The following is a 22,406-nucleotide window of genomic DNA, read 5'->3' on the forward strand; positions in this document are numbered from 1 at the left end:
CTGGGAATGAACTTTTCCGACGAAACCCTACACTTTAAATAGAATTAAAAACAAATTATTACGGGTGATAGCAAATGCTTCGTGGTTGGTGAGCAATGGAGCCATCCGCAGAGATTTGAATCTGCCTTCCATTCAGCAGTCTATTCACTCGAAAGATCGGCTAGTTCTTGATAATGCGGAAACTCATGATAATCAGTTAGTTAGAGAAGCGATAGATTATGTTAACGGCTGAATATCCTTTTCATCGAACACCCCAGGCAGATAGGGGTTGGGTTAGTTTAGGTCCAAAGTGAGTGGGTCTATTCACCCTCCACCACAACCCGCAAGGGTTTATTGTGGCTCACACCTATTCACATTCGAACTAATTTTCTTTCCAAACAGAGGCGATACACAGTGTCTTCCGACAGTCCGACTCTGCATATGATGATTCATATGACAGTAACCTGTAGGAATGTCTGTTAGACATCGCGGTTCACATCTACTGTAGTCCAACTACTGTTTGGTATTGAGCTCCGAAGGGTGAATAAACGCTTTGGAGTGAGCCAATCCTAGAAGATTCTGTCAGAAATTCATCTTTTTACCATCCAGGTGTTCAATCTTTGTTTGGCAAAGCCTGAAGCGATGCTAATGACAGGTTCCGGTGCAATGAAGCTGCTTGCAGTACCCTCCTTTGCAAGGGAGTCGGCAGCCCCATTGCCTTTCAGGCCAGTATAGCCAGCAATCCAGACCAGAGACAATCTGTTAAGTCTTTTTGTGGAGATGAGTCGTTTTTGGCAATTCGCTACCAATTCAGACGTTGCTTGGTAGGATCCAAGAGCTTACTACGCCGCTTCACTATCCAAGTAAATTAACAACCATCTGTTCTTGATATTTCTTCCTCCCGGAACATCCAGTCCTCTCTACTCGAGAAGAGTACTTTATAAGGCAGTTCGTGGTTGACAGTTGGAGGAATAAAGTCAGAGGTCATTTTTGCTGTAACTTCCAGTGTCAACCAACAGTCTGTTGCACTCTGCATTAAATTGATTTGTGCAACTGGCAATATGCACAAATCTTTATGCAGTCCATCCAGCCTCTCTCCACACAAAAATGTGGAGAGGAGGTAGATCTAGAAGGATCTCCATGGCCGCTAACGACGTGGTACTGATGGCACCACTGATGGCCAGACAAGTCTGTATATGTAAGCCAGAGAGCTTCGCCTGGGCCGTTTTCTGTAAAGCCTACGGCCACCAGGTAATTGTGAGTGATCAACGATCTAGACTTGGGACCTGAACCCCGAGTTTTACCACAATTTCTTTGACATGTCCATTGGGACAGTCTGACTTTGTGTAAAACTTTTTCCAAGTGAACGTTCCAGGTGAGTTTTTTATCAAGAACTATATCAAGATATTTCACCTCACCATTGAGGGAAAATGGCTTTAGATCTTCCAATTTTCTTCTCCTGGTGAAGGGTATTATCACAGTTTTACTGGGGTTGACAGACATCTGCTTCATCAGACACCAACTGTAAACAACGTCCAACGTACTTTGGAGGATATTACAATCTACCCTTTCCAATGTGGACCTTGCCAAGATGACAACGTTGTCTGCATGAGCTTGCAGATCTACTTTCCTTCTGTCGAGATAGTACCTCATCTTGAGGGCAGCTTCTGGTGACCCGGAACGTAATGGCCTCGCCCTGAAGAGCCGTAGCTGCAGTTCTGTTTACCAGCATGGCATAGATAGGGGTACATCATGATGGACCTTCTTACCGTCATAAACTCCAGTGATTTGTGTCTAGTTCTGTCCTCCTGGCGAATGCATATCCGAAAGGCTGAATCAGGCTGAATCAAAATAAGATACTGTCGTGGATTCGACATTATTCAGAAGTGACAACCATCTTCTATCTGCAGCAAGCTCAGATAGCTACATCAAACCGAGTGTGAACTTGGAGGTATACTCTGGGCTTGAATCACACCATTGCAATCCGTTTTCAGCGTGCTGAGCTGGATGAAGACGCCTCCTAGTGGAACTAACTGGGTTGGCGATTGTAGCTGTTTGGAATACCTTTGAAGCGTGTTGAGCTCAAAGCCCCGTGAAGGGAGTGCTGAACCTGTTCGTTGTCGGTCCAGCTGTCGTGGTTTATCATACTGTGAGAATCCCGTCGAGCCAACCATCGTCCGATAAATTCGACTACTCTTGTGTTTCGACTGGAAATGCACATAAATAAAGCCTGCCATCTTTGCTATGATCTTCGATTTCTTTGTGGATAGTTCTGGAGGATGAAGTGTTACCTTATACCACCTTTCTTGTCGAACTCCGGATATATTTTCTCCAACCCATGAACTGAAATACCAAGTTACAACAATTCATATTCCGCAAATATGAGATACCTAACATACAATTCCGTTGCATACCTGTCAACTCATATACAATTACTTGTTGAATCGACATTTCAGGAAAGTTAGTCAGTCTTCAATTCATCCATACAGATAGATATGTTTTGGAGATAACCGAAAACTTTGCAATCAGAGTAAATATATCCAATTATTTCTCTTCCTGTGTGTTGATGCTTTTAAGACTGTGAATACAGTCTAATGGGAATTTGGAATGAAACACAAAGGGTTTGATGAAGCTCGAGTGTCATAAACTTTCCCAGTCTGCTCTAATTCTCCGATAGAAACCACAACAATAGCGACAAATTATTGAAGTTCAGATTGTATCAACCCCATGCGCGATATGCTCAAAATTTGTGAGATTCCTGTTATTATTATTCTTCTGTCGATTTCCAATATCCCTCCATTATTGAGCTCACCTCGTTATGGTGAATTTCTGTGGTAGTTGAAAAAATTATAGACTAAATTCTGAATTGAGTTTGTTAAAAACTTCCATGACCTACACATTCATGTATAGAGTTACACACATCGGAAAAGTCTAGGGATATTTTTAAAAATGACAATAATTTTTTTTTAGATCGCTTTAGGGAAAAAAAAGTTGACGGGTGATTATTGAACGAATGTAACTTACAACAAAATTTATCAAATGGTCAAAAATACTGAGTGCGCATATAAGCAAAACTAAAAAATATGGCTCTTCTTTGGCACCCCGAAAAAAAATCATAATGCAAAAAAATTGGAATCAGTACAAAGTATGGCCTCTATGCTGGTTTATTACGGCCCTACATCTATCTTGCATCGACAAAATGAGATTGTCAATGTCTTGTTGAGGTACATTTGCCCATTCAGCGATTAAAAGCTCTCTCAATTGAAACGTTGTGTGAATGTTCCCCATATGCGAAGTAATTTTTCGTTAAAGCATGTCCCACACATGCTCGATGAAATTCATGTCCGGTGATTGTGCTGGCCATGGCAATACATCAACTCCTTCGTTGGTGAGCCAGTCAGTCACTAGACGCGCGACATCTGGACGAGCATTATCGTGCATTAGGTGGAAGTTTTCACCAACAGCACCAGCAAACGGACGGACGATAGATAGAAGAATGGTGTCGAGATACTGTCGAGCTGTGAGGGAGCGATTTGAAAAAACGAGATCGGTTCTGCCGCCGATCATGATTCCGCCCCATAGCATTACTGTACCACCTCTGTATGTGTGGACTTCCTGGACGTGTCTCAAACGTTCATTATTTCCAGATCGTCTCCATAGTCTTACTCGACGAGAATCTGGATGAAATCCAAATCTGGATACGTCTGTAAACAAAACTGTGGCCCAATCATTTGCATCCCAGTTTTGATGTTCTTGACACCACTCTAATCTTCTACCGCGATTGCCTCTCGACAAAGGTGGACATCTAAGTGGCCTTCTGTTGTGGAGATCTGCTTCATGCAGTCGATTTCTGACAGTATCACGACCAATGGTTACCTGGTGCGTCTGCTGCAACACGATAACCAACTCAGGTGCTGTGATTGTCGGTTGTCTTCTTGCGGTTAAGACCAAAAATCGGTCTTGAACTGCAGTTGTAGCGCGTCCTCGCCCTGGATGTTGTTCGGCTGGACTGCCAGTTTCACGGAAACGCCGCCACAATCGACTGATAACACTTTGGGAGACCCCCAAACTAAGAGCTACATCATTTTGTCGCATGCCACTTTGAAGAAGCCCTACAGCTCTATTCATCTAAGACAATGGTAAGTGATGGCGTTCCGTGTTAAAGCACAATATTTCCAGTTTAATTGCTGAGCAAGAACTGCATAGAATGTACAAACTCGACACTTTCAGATTATTCATTTTAGCCGAAAACCTACAGTTTGTAAAAAACTTGATAAAAGATTAGTAACCTTTTTAGCAGGCTTTGTTCAATCCATAGAAATCTACAGGGTGGTCGAGTGTACCAATTTAATCGAAATTAAACGACCTCATGCATTTATTTTTATGATATTTAGTATGTTATAAAAATATCTCTAGACTTTTTCGATGTGTGTATTTATTTTCAAATTGATTACATCCTTCCTTCCTTTGGAAGATTCCCACATTTTTTTTTGTATTAAGATGGAGTAGTAGAAAGCCAAAATTATCTGTTGTGTAGTTTATAGTTAGATATGTGTAGTTTAGAAACAAGAAAATTGACATGTTGCTAATTTACAGAGAAACAAAAAAGAATGCAACTGATGCAGAACGAATTTATGCTCACAGGTTCCCTCTTTTCTTTCTGAATGTGATATTCGTCCGTTTGTAAAATTCTTCGCAAATATAATTATCGATCTTTCGATACACCAACATCTTTACGATAACGATCACAACCGAAGAGTGACTTATTGTTACTGGTTTTTGAGTAAATATAGAGAAAATGTACGTTTTCCATTTGAAACCCGATTCACCAACTTGAGTATGTTCAATAGGAATAATAAAAGATACTGGTCTCACTTGCTAGATGGCTATTACCGGAGGAACACTTTTGGGGCCCATAATTTTCGACGGACAACTGACTGAAGAAAGATATCTACAGTTCTTTAGAAATCAAACTAATGATTTCATTGAACATTTGTCACTGGCTAACCAAGTTGATATCTATTTTCAACAAGATGGAGCGCCACCTCACAATTCTCAAGACGTAAGAGAACAACCAAATGAAATCTTCCCAGAAAATTGGATTGGCACTTATGGACCCATTCAGTGGCCTGCGCGGGGTACATTCTTGAGTTGTTATATTTTTGAATAAATGATTCATTTCTTTTTCATATTCTAGATCACCAGATTTTAATCCGCTAGATTTTTTTGTCTAGGGAACAATTAAAAATCAGGTTTACAATACAACATCAGCTACTCGTGAAGAACTAGAGCATGTAGTAAGGGTGACATTCCAGAACATCACTGAGGAACAGCTAATCAATGTGATGCGTGCAACAATTGAAAAAAGTTGAACTTTGCTGTGGTCAAGGGGGAGGCCATTTTGAAAGTTTATAACCTTGATGGACTAATCTGCGACTTTCTTGCAATTATTCAAAAAAATAGAGAAAATTAAGTGAAAGTGTGTGGCATCAAACTATTCCTAAGAAAATGATCTAAAAATCACTGGGGAACAGCTAATCAATGTGATGCGCGCAACAATTGAAAAAAGTTGAACTTTGCTGTGATCAAGGAGGAGGCCATTTTGAAAGTTTATAACCTTGATGGACTAATCTGCGACTTTCTTGCAATTATTCAGAAAAATAGAGGAAATAAAGTAAAAGTGTGTGGCATCAAACTATCCGTAATAAAGTGATCTTTCACAAAAAGCCGAAGAGCCACTCCCTTTTCGAATGAAAAAATCAAACTGGAAAAATTCATATTTGCCAGTGTGAAATAATTCTTGAAACGACTGTGAAGTCATTAACGTCAAAGTCGTAGTTTACCCATGCTACTTGATCAAGAATGAAGCGATTTACATGATCCATAGCATTCTAGATCAAAAAATACAAATTGGAATAAAAATGATTTTATTTGTCGAATATTGACAAGTGAAATATTGTCGGATTTAAAATTTAATTCTGGATCGGAATGAAAAAAATATATAGGATGTCCCATTCAAAAATCGAAAGTTGGAGTTATTTTCGGTCAAACCGGAAGTACGGCAAGGCAAGTAAATAAGTCAAAAAATGTAAATTGATCTATAATACACAACCCCAAAATTCGTTTTTCTATCCCCAATAATAAAAAAGCCACCGTAGAGAATCACCTGGTATATGCATATACATATACACACACATACAAACATACGTACATATATAAACACACATACATACAATCTATTTTTTACGTATTTTTATAAAACGTGAAGAGTACAAGTGCATTTATGTGTAAAACAGAGTATGTAACTCAGCACGGGTAATAGAGATAATATATCTTTTCAGATGTTTTTGAATGCATATATGTTTTTCATTATATCCAGTAGATTGTTATACAGTTTCAAGCTCCGATATCTGTAACTTTTCTGTCCAATACTCTTATTCATAAACGATATTTTTAATTCGTGTTCTCTACCTGTATAATGTTATGATCTATTATTGTAATAGCTTAATTTTTTGTAAACTTATGTAGCTATTGTGGAATACAAGTTGTATTTGGTCCAATATTACTGTTTGTTGGTAAAGATCATCCGATAGATGGGTTCTCTGTTTGTTGTATATAATTTTGAAAAAATGCTTTTGCGCTATTAGTATTTTCTTCATGATCGTTTTAGCTGTGACTGGATAAGAGCAAAATATAGCGTTCCCAAAAGCTGTTTCGTCAAGTAGAGTTCTGAGTGGTATAAATTTATATATCCGTAATTGGAGTTTTTTGACTACGTAATTAATACGAAAATTCCATTTTAAATTGGAGTCTATGTAAATTCCCAAGTATTTTATATCAAAGACCGGTTTTATTTCAAAAAAGTTTGAAATATTCAAATTTTCCCATGGAAGAGAGTTTCTATTATTTGTGTATATATTAAGTAATGAGTTTTTCGGAATTGATGGTTACAAGTTTATGTGCGAACCATTCTTTAATACTCATAAGATCTTTTTCCACTTTTGCTTTCAGGTAGGCCCGTAATGTGTGCTCATAGAAAATATGTAAAAATGTTTCCCGTGGTTGGTACCTATAAGGAACAGATTATTCAGATAAATGTTGAATAATATTGGTCCCAAAATAGTGCCTTGCCGTACACCATATTCTATTTTTTCAAAGTTACTTTTCTGAAGTCCCCGATTTAAACGCATTGATGTCTATTTTTCAAATAGCTGAACATTTTCAATGCGGTTTATCTTATGCCAACATTTTCGAGTGATTTTAGTAGGAGTAGGTGACCAACGGTATGACAAACTTCAGAAAGATCAATGAAGACACATAAAGCTGTTTCTCCGTACAGCTATATTTTCGGAGGCTGAAATTTTGTATGTATGTTGTACTTTTCAATCACTTTTTTTCCATACAGGCATATTTTTGAAAGCTGAAATTTTCTATATATATATCGTAGATATATGTTCCCTTTTCCTTACGTCCCTATATAGTGGACTATGGCAAATCACTGTTAAAGACCGATTCAGTGGACAATAAATTGATTGATCGAAACATTTCAAAAATGTTTAAAAGAAGACAGTTTCCATTATACTATTCCAACTCAACTATCGATGTAATATCTTGTCCGCCATTGCAAATCTTGTCCGCCATTGTGAAGCCGCCATATTATTTTTACCCTAGAAAAACGCCATGATGCATTGTCACCGAATTCATGTCAAATTAGCTTAACAATGAAGTAGGTACATGATTTGGAATACGGAACAGTTTTTTTCTGCAAGATGGCGCCAAAATCGAAAGTTAGGTAGCTAAAATTGACATGGCTAAATATTTCTTATGGAATTATCTTTTTAACGATGTGTCACACTTACTACTTTCCCTATTGAAATTGTTTGGGTGGGGGTACAGGTATATTCCTGACAGTTCACATCACTGTGGACAGCACAAACGTGCTGGGTTGATTTTTTGTCTTTTGACTTTCCCTCTAACACATGGCAGGTTCACAAAAGAAAAACGTACAATACAGGAAATAGCAGCCACTAACGGTTTTCCGAGGGGTATTGTAGATGACATAATTAGGAAAAAGAAGTTTAGGTTAAGAGTGAACGAAATCTCGACTTTCGGAAAGGACAAAAACCAAGATATATACATCTCAGTTCCATACCACCAATATACGAAGAACTTCGGAAAGATTTTTAAGGAACTAGGTATGAAGGTGGTTTTTAAAACAAGTCATACATTGCAGAGCTTTTTGGGAAGTCCAAAAGACAAAGTCGAGAATCCGGAAAAGTCTGGAATTTACGAAATTGGATGTAAGGACTGCGATGCAAAATATTATGGACAGACAAAAAGATCTATTAAAGTGAGATATAAGAAACACATAGCACATTTAAAATATGGAAGACCTGAAAAATCAGCAGTCGCCTATCATATTTTGCAACAAAACCATTCCATAGACTTCAGTTCTTCAAGATTAGTTAGACAAGTTAACAACAACAGGCAACTAGATGCCTATGAGAGTGTAGAAATAAGTAAACATAATAATATTATGAATAAAGATAACGGATCAATACCAAATAGCATACTATATAGCTTGTTGAAATAATATTGTTGGGTTTACTGATTACTACAAAAAGACACATTGTAAATATATTTAGATAGGCAATATTGTGAAACTAATTTTATATAGCTGAAAATTGTTCTTTAAATAGCTGTAACATTTAAACATACATAAGGACATATTGTAAAATAATAGAAAGGCCAATTTTAAAATTAATTTAGGGTGGTACACTTGTACGGGTGGTATTACTGATTACCTACCTGTATGATGTACCTGAATAGCATAAGTAGCTTTAGTTTTGAGTAGTTTCTAGTTTTATCTTCCTCTTGAAGATGATCACTTGGTGATCGAAACACGTGTCGAGGTGTAAAAATAACGATTTGGTGTTGGGAAAAACTCCAGTAATATTCATTACTACACCAAAGTTTCCAAACAGTACATCATAAGTAAATGAATGAATGATAAATAAACCCATTTCGTCGTACTGTCGGTAGTATTATATTATAGTTATGAAGATATTTGTAAAAAAAAATTTATATTCAGATATTGAATGAATAAAAGAGCTCCACTCGAATTCACTAGTTTTTCCCAATGACTGTTCCTTACAATAAAATCAAGGTCTAATGGAAAATTCAGTAGTAGAAATCTCATATTTCCGGATCAATGTTATTTCGTGATTTTGCTTTGACTGAAGGAAGATATTCCTTTTAAAACTTCCCCATTCCAACGCATATATTTTGATTTCAGGTACTGGGCTGTCACAAATATAGACTACATCCATCAGAGGACCTCCAAACGCATCGGCGTAATGATCTTCGTTATCTGGCTAGTGTCCTTCTTCGTGTGCATAGCTCCCCTACTAGGATGGAAGGACCCCAACTGGGAAGTCCGGTTAAGAAACAAAAAATGTATCGTGAGCCAAGACATATATTATCAGATATTCGCTACGGCATCCACCTTCTATCTGCCACTCATGGTCATTCTTGGTCTCTACTGGCGGATATTCCAGACGGCCAGAAAACGAATACGAAGGCGACAAGTTATCACCGCAGCGGCGGAGCAGGCCGCGAAGAATCCCGCAGCGGGAGGAATAGCGGGAGGTCTGGCAGCTGCAAGCGGTACAGGTATTTTTATATTTTGTGTGGAGTGTCGAATTGAAAGTTATTTCCTTTCGGTAACAGTATACCTGTCAGTTGGGGTGGATATTCTGAAAGAAAATAACCATTAGCGAATATTTGAGGTATACTGATTGAAATTAGGTAGACACAATTGATAAATTTACCTCGTTTATTGTAATAGAAAATGAAATTTCGATCATAAAAGAATGATTCAATTGAGAATATGAGAGTTGTGAGAATTGTGATTGAGAAAAATATGCTCATAATGAAACACAGTGAGCGGCTGAATTATGGAACAAATTCGTTATTCCGTAAGCAATGTACTTTTGACAAAAATTGTGGAAATCTTTTGACATCATGAACCACGTTTACGTTACGTTGGTCTGTCAACTTCAGCTATCACTTTGCTTGCCGATTATCTTATCTTCTCTGTCTCTTCAGCGCGGAGTGTCACAAGACTCTATACTTGGGCCGATCCTGTTTGCTCTCTACCCCTCCAATCTTATAAAAAATTTGAATCACTGCAAGGTGCACTTCTATGCGGATAACACCCAAATTTATTATTATTTTCCCTCTCTAGATGTAAATTATTCTTGCGTGATACTTAATACAGACTTGGATAATTTTTATAGGGCTGCAACAGAACACTGTTTACTCCTAAACTCTCAAATATTAAATGTTTTATTATTTGGACCAAAGTCCAAATGATCTGATATTTTAGAGTACCTAAACATATCAATCAATGGCGTGAATATCGAGTTGGTGGAACAAGCGAAGAATCTTGGAGTCATCCTTGACCACATTCTCAGATTGGAAAAGTACTTGAATAACTTGATACGACGTGCATATTCTTGTTTAAAATTGATATACGGAGTTAGACAGTATCTTCCACCGAAATTGAAATTAGTATTATGTGAAACACTAGTTCAATCACGTTTCAACTATGCTGATACTGTCAATGGACCACATTTGAGTGACCAGTATAAACTTAAAATACAAAAACCACAAAACTCGTCCTTGAGACTTATTTATGGAATGAGACGTTCTCAGAGAAACTCTCATGAGTACACTACAAAAACACCTTTTGTCTATTTTCCACCATATTTCTTTTTGTTCACTAGTTTCGGCCATTACACCATTTTCAAAACTAACTAGATTACGAATTTCGCTAGTTCGGACTTCAATTATCTAATATATAAAATGATTTGAAATCCCTGAAACAACTAAAAAGGAAGAATTAAAAATAAATAGCTGTAAATAACAATTATATTAAGCAAAAAAAACTGAAATGAAATAATAGTGAAATAAAATACAATTAAAAATAAAACAATTGAACGAGAAATAAGTGCCTGGAAGGCACTCTTCTATATATATATATATATATATATATATATATATATATATATATATATATATATATGTATGTATATATATATACATATATTTATATACATATAGTATATAAATATATTATTATTATTACATATTATTATATATTATATATATATATTATGTATATATATATATATACATACATATATATATATATATAATATATAATAATATGATATATATATATATATATATTATATTATTATATATTATATATATATATATATGTATGTATATATATATACATATATTTATATACATATAGTATATACATATATATATATATATATATATATATATATATATATATATATATACATATAGTATATACATATATATATATATATATATATATATATATATATATATATATATATATATATATTATATATATATATATATATATATATATATATATATATATATATATATATATATATATATATATATATATATATACAGGGTGTCCCTGGACTTCCTCTTTTCCTCTCGGGAATGTATAGATGGGGTCAAAATATCACCAGTACTTCATATAACTTTTTTTCTCAAAATCCTTCGTTACCAAGTAACGGGCCCTCGAAGTTACAAAATGAAAAATGTTTTTCTTTGATAACTTTTCAAGTGAATATTCAAAATCATCCAAATTTTGGTAATTGACTAAACAAATGAATTCCTTCGATGAGCTTTCATGCAGGAGTCATTTGTTTTGCTACAAAGTCAGGAACGGACTACCCCCGATGGTCCCCAAAACTTTGAAATGACAGATATTTTTCAATATTTTTCAACAAATTAAGGTTACTTGGACAATTTTATGAATGAAAGTACTCGTGTGGAAAGTCGATCGGAGCAACGAGTCTTGATAAAAATGTAGTTTCACTCGACGACATCAAACCCGCTCGTCCACCATTATTTGAAATGAATAATTATCAAAGCAGAAATAATAATGATAACGTTAATTCAACAACATTTATCCTGAGATGTCTACCATTATTCGAAAATATTAGTTTTTAAGGAAAATGGAAATGATAGGTAAAAACGAATTTTCATAATGCAAACACGTTTAACTAACGAAACTCAAGAGCCTCAAGAGCAAACAGAAATGAAAAATCCGCTACAGAAACTGCTCGATATGACCACCTTCTCTCTCTATACATTTTCTTAGTCTGCGAAGACACCCTCTCTGTACTTGAAATAGCATTCCAGGGTCGTTTCGTATGGCTTCACAATGTAATGTTATTCTATTCAACAATGCATCTCTTGTGTGAATAGGTGTAGCGTAAACAAGGCTTTTTAAATGCCCCCACAGAAAGAAATCCAATGGATTTAAATCCGGAGACCGGGATGGCCATGAATATGGCCCACCTCTACCAATCCAGCTATTGTGGAAAATATGGTTCAGATGGTCACGCACAATCAAACTAAAATGAGGAGGAGCGCCATCATGCATAAACCACATATCTCTTCGAGTTTGCAATGGAACATGTTCCAAAAGTCCATTCAAATCGTTCTGAATGAACTCCAAATAACGTTCTCCATTCAATCAGTCCTGTAGAACCAATGGTCCTATAAGATGGTTTCCTATGATACCAGCCCAAACATTCACGTTGAATTTCCGTTGGTGTTTGGTTTGCAATATCCCATGGGGATTTTCTTCGGCCCATATATGGAGATTATGAGAGTTGATAACTCCATCTCTACTGAAACCTGCTTCATCAGTGAATAAAACTCGATTAATAAAAGTCATATCCTCTCTTTGCCTATCCATGAACCAATTGGCATATTCCAGTCGTGCTGGAAAATCTTGAGGTGTCATGGCATGTACCTTCTGGATGTGAAATGGGTGGAGCAGTTGTTCCCTAATTATTCTATGAATAGTGGACTTGGATGTATGGAACTGTTCTGATAGATTTCTGATGCTCATTGAAGGATCATCAGCGACGGCTTCCAAAATATTTTCCTCCAATACAACGGTACGTACAGTCCTAGGAGCGCCCTCACCACCTCGTTTTGGCAAAACTGTACCTACAATAATATCGAAATAAAACAACGTGCTCAAATTAATTATCAATTATTACATACCTGTCTCCCTCAAGCTGCGATCGACACGCTAGAATGTTTCTCTTGACGGTACCGTTCGATTGGGAAAATGCTCGGAATACAGACGACGAGCTTCTGCAGCATTACAAAATGCTCGTCCATAAAATACATGCATATCTGCATATTCATTGAATGTAAACTGTTCGGCCATATCAAAAAAATTCAAAATATCCTATAGAATATTGACAATACAATGATAGTCATATGACAACGCACCACTCAACAAAACAAAATCGCATTCCAGTTTCTCATTTTTTATCAAAACTTTCTAAAAGGTTTTTTTGTCAACATCTGTGAAAGAAATGGAACATAATTATTCCCTGGATATTTTTCACCTGATCATGTGCAGCCGTTTTTGTAGTTCATTCGTTTGCTTTTTATTAGTATAGTAAATATTTTTTCCGATGTGCGTTTTTTCAGCTAAATTTAGATTCGTATTAAAGAATTTCTCCCATGAAATTATAATTATCAGTGAAACTCCTCAACAGTTTAGCTGTGAAGAAGAATTTGAAACATTCGAATGTTGAGTTTCATGAGATTCAGATAACTGATCAAGACGAAACGTGATTATTCCACACGTATTATGTACATACAAAATATGGAATGAATTCGATAATTCATAGTAGAGTAGCTTGTTAGTTTAAAAACACCACGAATCTACAGAACTTGATATTTCTTTTGAAAAAATATCTGCTATCACAATTGTGACTTAAAGTTCCATATAGGTACTGTACTTTTTGTTTACGACTCCATTTTAGCATACTTTGTATTAATTCTGTTATAAATGTTGTTGAATTAACGTTATCATTATTATTTCTGCTTTGATAATTATTCATTTCAAATAATGGTGGACGAGCGGGTTTGATGTCGTCGAGTAGAACTACATTTTTATCAAGACTCGTTGCTCCGATCGACTTTCCATACGAGTACTTTTATTCATAAAATTGTCCAAGTAACCTTATTTTGTTGAAAAATATTGAAAAATATCTGTCATTTCAAAGTTTTGGGGTGTGGACCATCGGGGGTAGTCCGTTCCTGACTTTGTAGCAAAACAACTGACTCCTGCATGACAGCTCATCGACGGAATTCACTTTACCAAGCTTTCGCTTCTAATGGGAAGCTTCTTCAGGGCCTATAATTTAATGATTTTTGAATATTTTCGCCTTTGAATAACATTACAAATCATACTTACAGTGAAAATGTGTGGAAAACAATAAATTGAAGATATAAATTGACGTAAAAGTTAACATGTATACGATTTTTATTGTGGGTTTGATAAATGTCATACCTTCACATAAATGTCATTTTTCAATGGGGACGATGATTTGATAATTTTTACTGTAATGAAAGAGTTATTGATTGATACATCTTTCATTATTATTATGTTTTTGATGTAGTTCTAGTAAATTACTATATATACTGCTGAGATTATCAATGTCAGTTTTCTTATTCATACAATCAGAAGACTTATTAATTTCCACCATTTCAAGAAAAAGGCGTTTGGAAATATTTTTTTCTGTATGTAAAACTTTGATATTAGAGTAATTTGGTTTATGACCTGTTTCTATAGAGTGTTGTGCTAATGCACATACACATATATATATATATATATATATATATATATATATATATATATATATATATATATATATATATATATATATATATATATATATATATATATGTATATATATATATACAGACAGAGATTTTATCGAGTGTGTATGATACAAATCAAGAATGAAATAATTCGTGGACACAACACTCAAAAAATAGGGGCAAACCGCGGACACGTGTTTCTGGCTATTGGCCTCATCAGCGCGGTGCAGCCAAGTGTGAAGATGGGCAACACTTGTTTGCCGAAAGCAGGAAACAACACATACGCACGGAGTCAACAACAGAAGCCAACCGCACATTTGTGGTTTCAGTTAGAAGACCTAGAATTCCTAGGCTACATCTATTGTATATATATATATATATATTCGTGAAGAAAGTACCCACTTTTTTCCCCGGGAAAAAGTAACATTTTGTTACCTGTCATCAGAGATAAAATGTCAAACTTTTTTCCTGTCACAGAAAAAAAAAATTATTTTAAAATAAGCTTAAAACAATAACGAACGAAAAATACTAGTATTATTGTGAAAAAAGCGTGGGCACTTCATGCCATATTTTTTGTATATCAATCGCCCGTAACTTTTCTCAACAATAATACTAGCATTTTTCGTTCGTTATTGTTTTGAGCTTTTTAAAAAAATCTTTTCCACTCTTCAGTTTGATGTTTTCAAAAGCGTGTTTTTTAGTGTTTTCAAATATCATTGTGTCCAGTTCCCACTGGACAGTTTACGAAACTACAATACGTGTTTCACTATTAAATAACTTCCTACTGAACACGCTTGAGGAAGCTGTTGTATGGCGAAACACGTGACATAATTTTCGTATAAATCTCATAGTATAAATATGGCAATTATTTGAACTGTTACTGGTAATATGAATTTTCATCAAGCATCGGCTGACTCCATCACATATTTACTGTTTTCATTACAACAAAATGAAGTGAGTTCATTCTGGAATTGCTTATGAATGAACAATAAAAATCTCTAGAAGTTCATTATATTTTATTTTCATGAGCAATCGTTAAACTCAGCTCAAAGTCAATATTCTTTCGGAATATCCACGTTTTATTATCTTCTATATCCGAAAAGGTCAAATCCATCGAATAATATACTGGATTGAATATTTGTAATAATATCTATCTATTGGATAGTGTCACAGTGGTCCGACCCTAAAATTCGTTCACAACTCCCGGGAAAATTTTAGTCTGAAAGCAATCAGTTTGGCTCATGCATGAATAACTTTTGTGCGGTTAGGCGTGGCAAGACCCATAATATAAGCCAAATGCACTAGATTTCACATTGAATGTTCACTGGGATAGAAGGGTCCGACAAAGGATGTTGGAAAGGTGTTATATACAGAATATCCGACTTTTTGATATGAGGGTTACTCAGGTTGACAACGAGGTGTGTAACCCTTTCTTATTCGTTTGTTAGTTTCAAGTATACAAATTTTGAATTCAAACATGGTATCGAGTACATGTTCACGAAATGAGATTAGCTCAGAGGTTTTCGAAAAATATATTTCTTAACTGAAATGGATTGGTGTACCTGCACATGTTGAATGTTTCTATCACAAAAATTTGTATTGAACTCAGGTACGAACTCAGGTACAATATCAGTTGAAAGGGTAAGGCAGCCAGGCTCCAACCTGAACGAAACGAGGACGATTTTCCACTTTCGACACATCAGGTAATAACTTCAATCAGAATAATCATGAAATACAAATCAATTAACAGAATTCAGCTTATTGAGAGAGAGAAGGAAAAAAACACCTCAAAAGTGATACTTTGTTCCCTCCTGTTCACAAGCGATTTTGGTGAAATTGGGGACACGTGTGAATCGTAGTATTCATTCCACGTGCCACTATAAGGGTGTCTGCAATATGCTGTGTAATGCCCGTTGTAAGTAGTCCCACTGTGATTTGAAAGTGCATATAGATTGTAACGACAAGGAGCCACATTTCCTGCTGCATAATTGCCCTTATCTAATCCTTCTAAAGAAAACTCAATGGCAACATTCAATTTGCCTCTGAATTTTTTCATTGGAGAGAATATTTTTAAATGAATTACTAAAATACGAGGAAACTTATGGTTTGATAGGGACTTTGTGCATTTTATTCTTTCCTTGCACCTCGAACATGTTGGTTTTACATCTCCATCCAGGGTTTTCTCTTCTGTGAAGAAATCCAAGCATTGTGATAAACTCAATTGGCCAGTTCTTTATGGTATAGGGAGAGACAAATCCCAGAAAGGATCGAAGGTTGCTGATGAGAATCCACAGTGTGTGCACTCCATAGTAGATTTTAATTGACCAACGAAATAGTCTGCAATCTCAGAGTTGTTCATGTTCATGTATCTCAGCCAGGACTCTGCGCTTTTCCGCTGTCGCTCAATTTTCCGTCAATCTCCGTTAAGATCGGTTTAAGTTTTTCAGTAATTCCATTGAGGTCTTCATAGGTCCTCATGTAAACCTTCTAAGAGATATCAAAGGAATTTCTGGGCATCTTGATGAGAATATCTCATGAATCGAGGGGCAAATCTTTGAATCTGACTTTTACAGTAGGCAGTGTTTATTAATCTATCAGATGGAACTTCTGACCACAATTCCTTGATAATTTCTGCGAACGCTTTGATTAAAGCATATTTCATACAAGAAGTATTAGTTTTGATATTTTCCATGTATGTATTCATTTTTAAATATTCCAACAACCATCTGGTGTTTGATAAACATTGGATTATACTGTTCATGAATCAGGCGTTTCCAATATTTTTCAATCCATTAAACCCAAAAGTTTTGACTGAAGAATGTATCTCTGATCCAATATTGTTTATAGTACGTTTTTCATGTTTCTCTGCATCTTCTGATGGAAAATTATTGGGAATATCACAAGGAATATGGGAGGATTTATGATGAAACAATCATCCATGGTGACTAGAGTAAAATTCAGAGATAAGGGCCAAATACACCGAAGGTTTCTACAGCCACAGGGTGAAATATAAAGTTGTTTCCAACATTTCGATATTTCTGCTGTTTTGCTTTATCACTTGTTATGGCAGCAGCATCTGCACTTTTGGACGTTCCAACTATATGAGATGGAGCTAATGTGTCTGCACATGTGAAATCCCAAACGGCTGCTTTGCCACATTTCCAGAAAACAAGGGTCATTCCGTCAAGATGTTTGCCATCATCACGGCTTGTAGCTAGTAGTTCTGGAATAGAAGGTATCCCGGGTGATATCAAAACCGTTTTTATGATGTCGTTGACTTGGTGATGTCTTGAAAAACGTCCAGAATTCTTCCTGCAGCCCAAACCATAATAACCTTTTTCATTTACCTCACCACTACAGATACATTTATGAGGAGTACAAATATTCAAACCCAATCTGAGTCCAATTGATACCCTGAAAGTATCATTATCTAATAGTGTTCCCAGAGTAGCAACAGGTAATACGTTCAACCAAGCACCAGATTCCTCAATATTGACGGCTTTTAGGCGAGCTTTTTCCGAGGGAGATGACAAAAATGAAGTTATCAAGTCAGACGCAATTTCTAGTAAAGGTTCGTCCTATGCTTTCTGAAGTGAATTGAGATCCGTAAGCACATGACTTTTGGTTTGAGAACACCAAATAGATTCTCCTTCGACGGTTAAATCATCTTTTATATTGGTAAAGGAGACTGGAAGTATCATTTCTACCAATTGCGAAACATGCTAGCTAGCTGCTAGCTCCTACGAATGCTAATGAAATATATAATCTAATACATGAACTAAAAAACAATAAATCTCCTGGAATTGACAAAATAAGAGCAAAACTTTTGAAGGAAATATCATACCACATCTCAACCCCCCTATCATATATAATCAATAAGAGTATTGAAGAGGAAATATGGCCTGATGCTCTAAAAAGATCTGTTGTAGTGCCAGTTTTTGAAAATGGTGATACAACATCCGTCGGTGATTATAGATCAATTCCTCCCATTAGCCACTTGGCAAAAATATTCGAAAAACTTCTTGAAAACAATAACTTCATTCATGAATGAATTCAAAATGTTGTCTGATAAACAATTTGGATTTAGGGAAAAAACCTCCACTATAGATTCCATAATCAAATTAACAAACAAAATTCATACATCTCGAGACAGAGATGTATGTGTCTTTTTATTGATTTGAGTAAGGCTTTTGATACTGTGAGCCACCCGTTACTAATACAAACGTTAGAAGACGTAGGTATAAGAGGGATGGTTTTGAAATTATTAAGAAGCTATTTGAGTTCAAGAAAGCAAATTGTTGAAGTGGGCGATAAAACAAGTCGAAAATTAGACATTGAATATGGAGTACCACAAGGAACAGTCTTAGGACCGACACTATTCAATTTATACCTCAATGACTTATTCAACTTGAAAATAACTGGAGAGATAATAGGTTTTGCAGACGACACTGCTGTTTTTTATGAAGCTGATACTTGGCACAATCTAAGGAATAAAGTAGAAAAAGACATTAAGGTGATAAAAGACTGGTTCGATCACAAACTCCTCACCATTAACTTCGAAAAAACCAAATTTCTACCCTTCAGTTGTAATTCTACTAGTAGGACAAATATGCAGGAAATTAACATAAACATAAATGGTAAGATACATGGTATCCAGTCAGTGAAAGAAATTGAATATTTAGGCGTTTACCTAGATCGGCATCTGAGATGGGATAGACATATTAACTATGTGTTAAAAAAAGTACAAAGTATAATTTATACCTTCGAACATATGAAAGAGCACCTACCTTTAGAAAATTTGAAAACCTTGTACCCTGTACTTGTAGAGAGTCATCTCAGATATGGAATACAGGTATGGGGTGCCGCTGCACGATCACATATCAATCCACTTGAAATCCTACAAAAAAGGTTCTTGAAAATAATCATGACAAAACCACGTATATATTCTACCGAAGACCTGTATAGTACGTCACAGATGATGGATATTCGTTAGCTTTTCTTTTTGAATGCGTTTATAACACATCACTTCAGTAGTGATAAAGCACCCCATCCGAGTCATCAGTACACGACTAGGGGACGTCAATTACTTACTCACTCACTATTAAAAAAGCGATATCACAGAGAAGCTACTATATTGGCACCTTAATGTATAACTCTATCCCTAGAAGCATTAAATCTATACGCAACGAAAATACTCAATGCTCTCCTGCTAGACACAGACACCGCGACGATAGCTGTAGGTGATTTCAAAGTGAAACACACGCAGTGGAGTAGAGCTACCACTATAAATGGTCAAGCGCTTTACGCTCACTCCGACGAACACGGATATCAGGTTCTAGGACCGCCGTTGCCTACCCACTACCAAATACCGCACAGACGTGATGTTCTTGACATAGCAGTTGTCAGGAACATCACTCTCAACTGGAATATATATATATAACTTCTGAGCTTGACTCAGATCACAACCCAGTGACACTGATTCTAGGGAAAGGCCCCCCAATACAAAACGACAGCGGAGGAATCAGCCGTACTTGGAAGCCATCCCCGTCATAGAAAGACTTCCCGAAACCCCCGAAGTCTTAGAAGCGACGGTAATACGGTTCGAGGAAAATATAAGAAATGCACTCGCAGCGGTTACCACGGCTTACGTGGAACCAAGGAAATCCTATAAAAAATTTCTTCGATGGATTAAAACTCTGATCAGAGAAAGAAACCGTCTCAGAAGAAGATACCACAGGACTTCATTTCCAGGAGATAGAGCCAGTGCGAATGCGAAAGCCAGCGAAGTAAAACGCGCCATTCTTGACTTCAGGAATGAACGATGGCACGAATACCTACTGGGACTTGAGCCCAGAGAGAACTCTCTCTGGCGATTAGTCAAGAGCAGAAAAAACAAAATGAGAAGTTCCTACGCCAATACATGGCCAACGTGGTCTCTGTTTCACAACGGAAGACAGAGCCTTAGCCTTCGTGGATACTATGGAAAGCCAATTCAGGCTGAGCACAGATCCAAACGACGAGATCGATAGAAATATCCGAATCGAGGAAGCAGTGGAAGATGCACTGCTACTTGATAACGGAGCGTCATCAGATCCGTGTCAGAAGAAGAACTGAACACACTGATTCGCGCCACCAAGCCCAAAAAAGCTCCAGGAGCTGATGCAATAACAAACAGGTTGATGAAACAGCTGCCAGACAACCAAATAATGTCACCTAAAAACATTATTAACAGTTGCCTGTATCTCAGACACTTCCCTAAGAGTTGGAAGCACGCTGAGATTATCATGATGGGTCAAGACCCAATAGTTTCGCAAAACTACAGACCTATAAGTCTGTTAGGCTCTATGAACAAGGTCGCAGAGAGTCCTGCATAAGTTGAACTAGGACATCGAAGACAGACAGCTTCTACCGGATGAACAGTTTGGCTTCAGGAAAGCCCACTCTTGTGAACTACAAGCCCTAAGACTGGTAGAAAATTAAATCCAAGAGATGAATAGAAAATCCCACGTTCAAATCTTACTAATAGACATTTCGAAGGCCTTCGACCGGGTCTGGCATGAAGGCCTACACAAGATGATTAATTTCAACCTACCACTGGGACTAGTCAAGTGGATAGGGTCCTACCTGAAGGACAGAACATTCACTGTAAAGCTTAACAACATCCGTTCACCGGTAAGCAGACTGCAGTTGCAGCTCTTGAGACTTGTTTTCTGGACTGGAAAATCAGGGTGAACCCTGCAAAAACACAAGCGATAGCACTAGGTAGGCAAAATGCCAATCCGAATCTCAGAGTTATCATGGCAGGACAAGAAATTGCCTGGAGCCCCCAGGCAATAGATTGCAGGCTTACCTGGCCAAACACATCGAATCCGTGAAGACTAATGTGAGTGCGGGGATGTCACATCTGAATCCTCTCCTCAATCCCAAGAGTAAGCTAAGTCTTGAAAACCAAGTCTCACTTTATAAGACTGTGCTCAAACCCACGATAATGTATGCCTCAGGAGTATGGGGTCATACAGCAAAAACACAAGTCGAAATTCTGGAACGGGTGCAGAATAAAATCCTAAGGATGGCAACGAACGCTCCTTGGTATGTACGGAACGCAAACATCAAACGGGATCTGAATCTTCCAGCTATTCGGAAGTCCCAGTATACACTCCCGAAATAGAGGAGTTTTCGAAACTGCGGAAACTCTTGAGAACCCCCTAATCAGGGCCGTGGTAGACTACGCTATCGACGACTCTTCCCGCTTCAAAAGGCGTCGCATCTCCGCGAGGTGAGGTCACTGGCCAGTGACCTTGGAATTGAACGGAGTTCAATAAAGAACACGGCAGCGAGAATTAGTCTCGACCGTGCAACGCACCTCTCAGAGTTTTAACTAGGCCTATATCACAGGCAAAGAGCACGAAAGAGTCAGGGATTTAAAATCCAACTCGATTTAATAGAAGACATGCATTCTGCTGAACTGAAGCTTCCATTTCTGCCGCGTCATTTTCCACGCACTTTTTGTAATGGTGGGTTTGCAAGTACTTCCTGTACGATTTGGTTGACAACGCTTCGTTTTGACGCCTCTCGATGCTGTGTGCCAGATCTTTAATAGATATGTTCTCCTTTCCTTCCTGTTGGAGTTCTTTTGGTATTTTTGTATTTCTATGGCTCCTTCCACGCCACTG

At 36.8% G+C, this 22,406-nt stretch overlaps 1 protein-coding gene across 1 annotated transcript in view; it reads left to right on the plus strand.

Moving 5' to 3' along the window:
- The window catches only part of LOC111516184 (5-hydroxytryptamine receptor), a 616,569-nt gene that overhangs the window by 493,423 nt on the left and 100,740 nt on the right, over window positions 1-22,406 (plus strand). Inside the window, exon 4 of the mRNA XM_074170181.1 lies at window positions 9,275-9,651. Coding sequence (XP_074026282.1) covers window positions 9,275-9,651 — 377 coding nt within the window. The remainder of the gene's footprint in view (window positions 1-9,274; window positions 9,652-22,406) is intronic.

This window comes from Leptinotarsa decemlineata, unplaced genomic scaffold, assembly GCF_025532065.1.
Source record: "Leptinotarsa decemlineata unplaced genomic scaffold, Ldec_3_MD MMD2_P_RNA_scaffold_7, whole genome shotgun sequence".
Classification (NCBI taxonomy): Eukaryota; Metazoa; Arthropoda; class Insecta; order Coleoptera; family Chrysomelidae; genus Leptinotarsa; species Leptinotarsa decemlineata.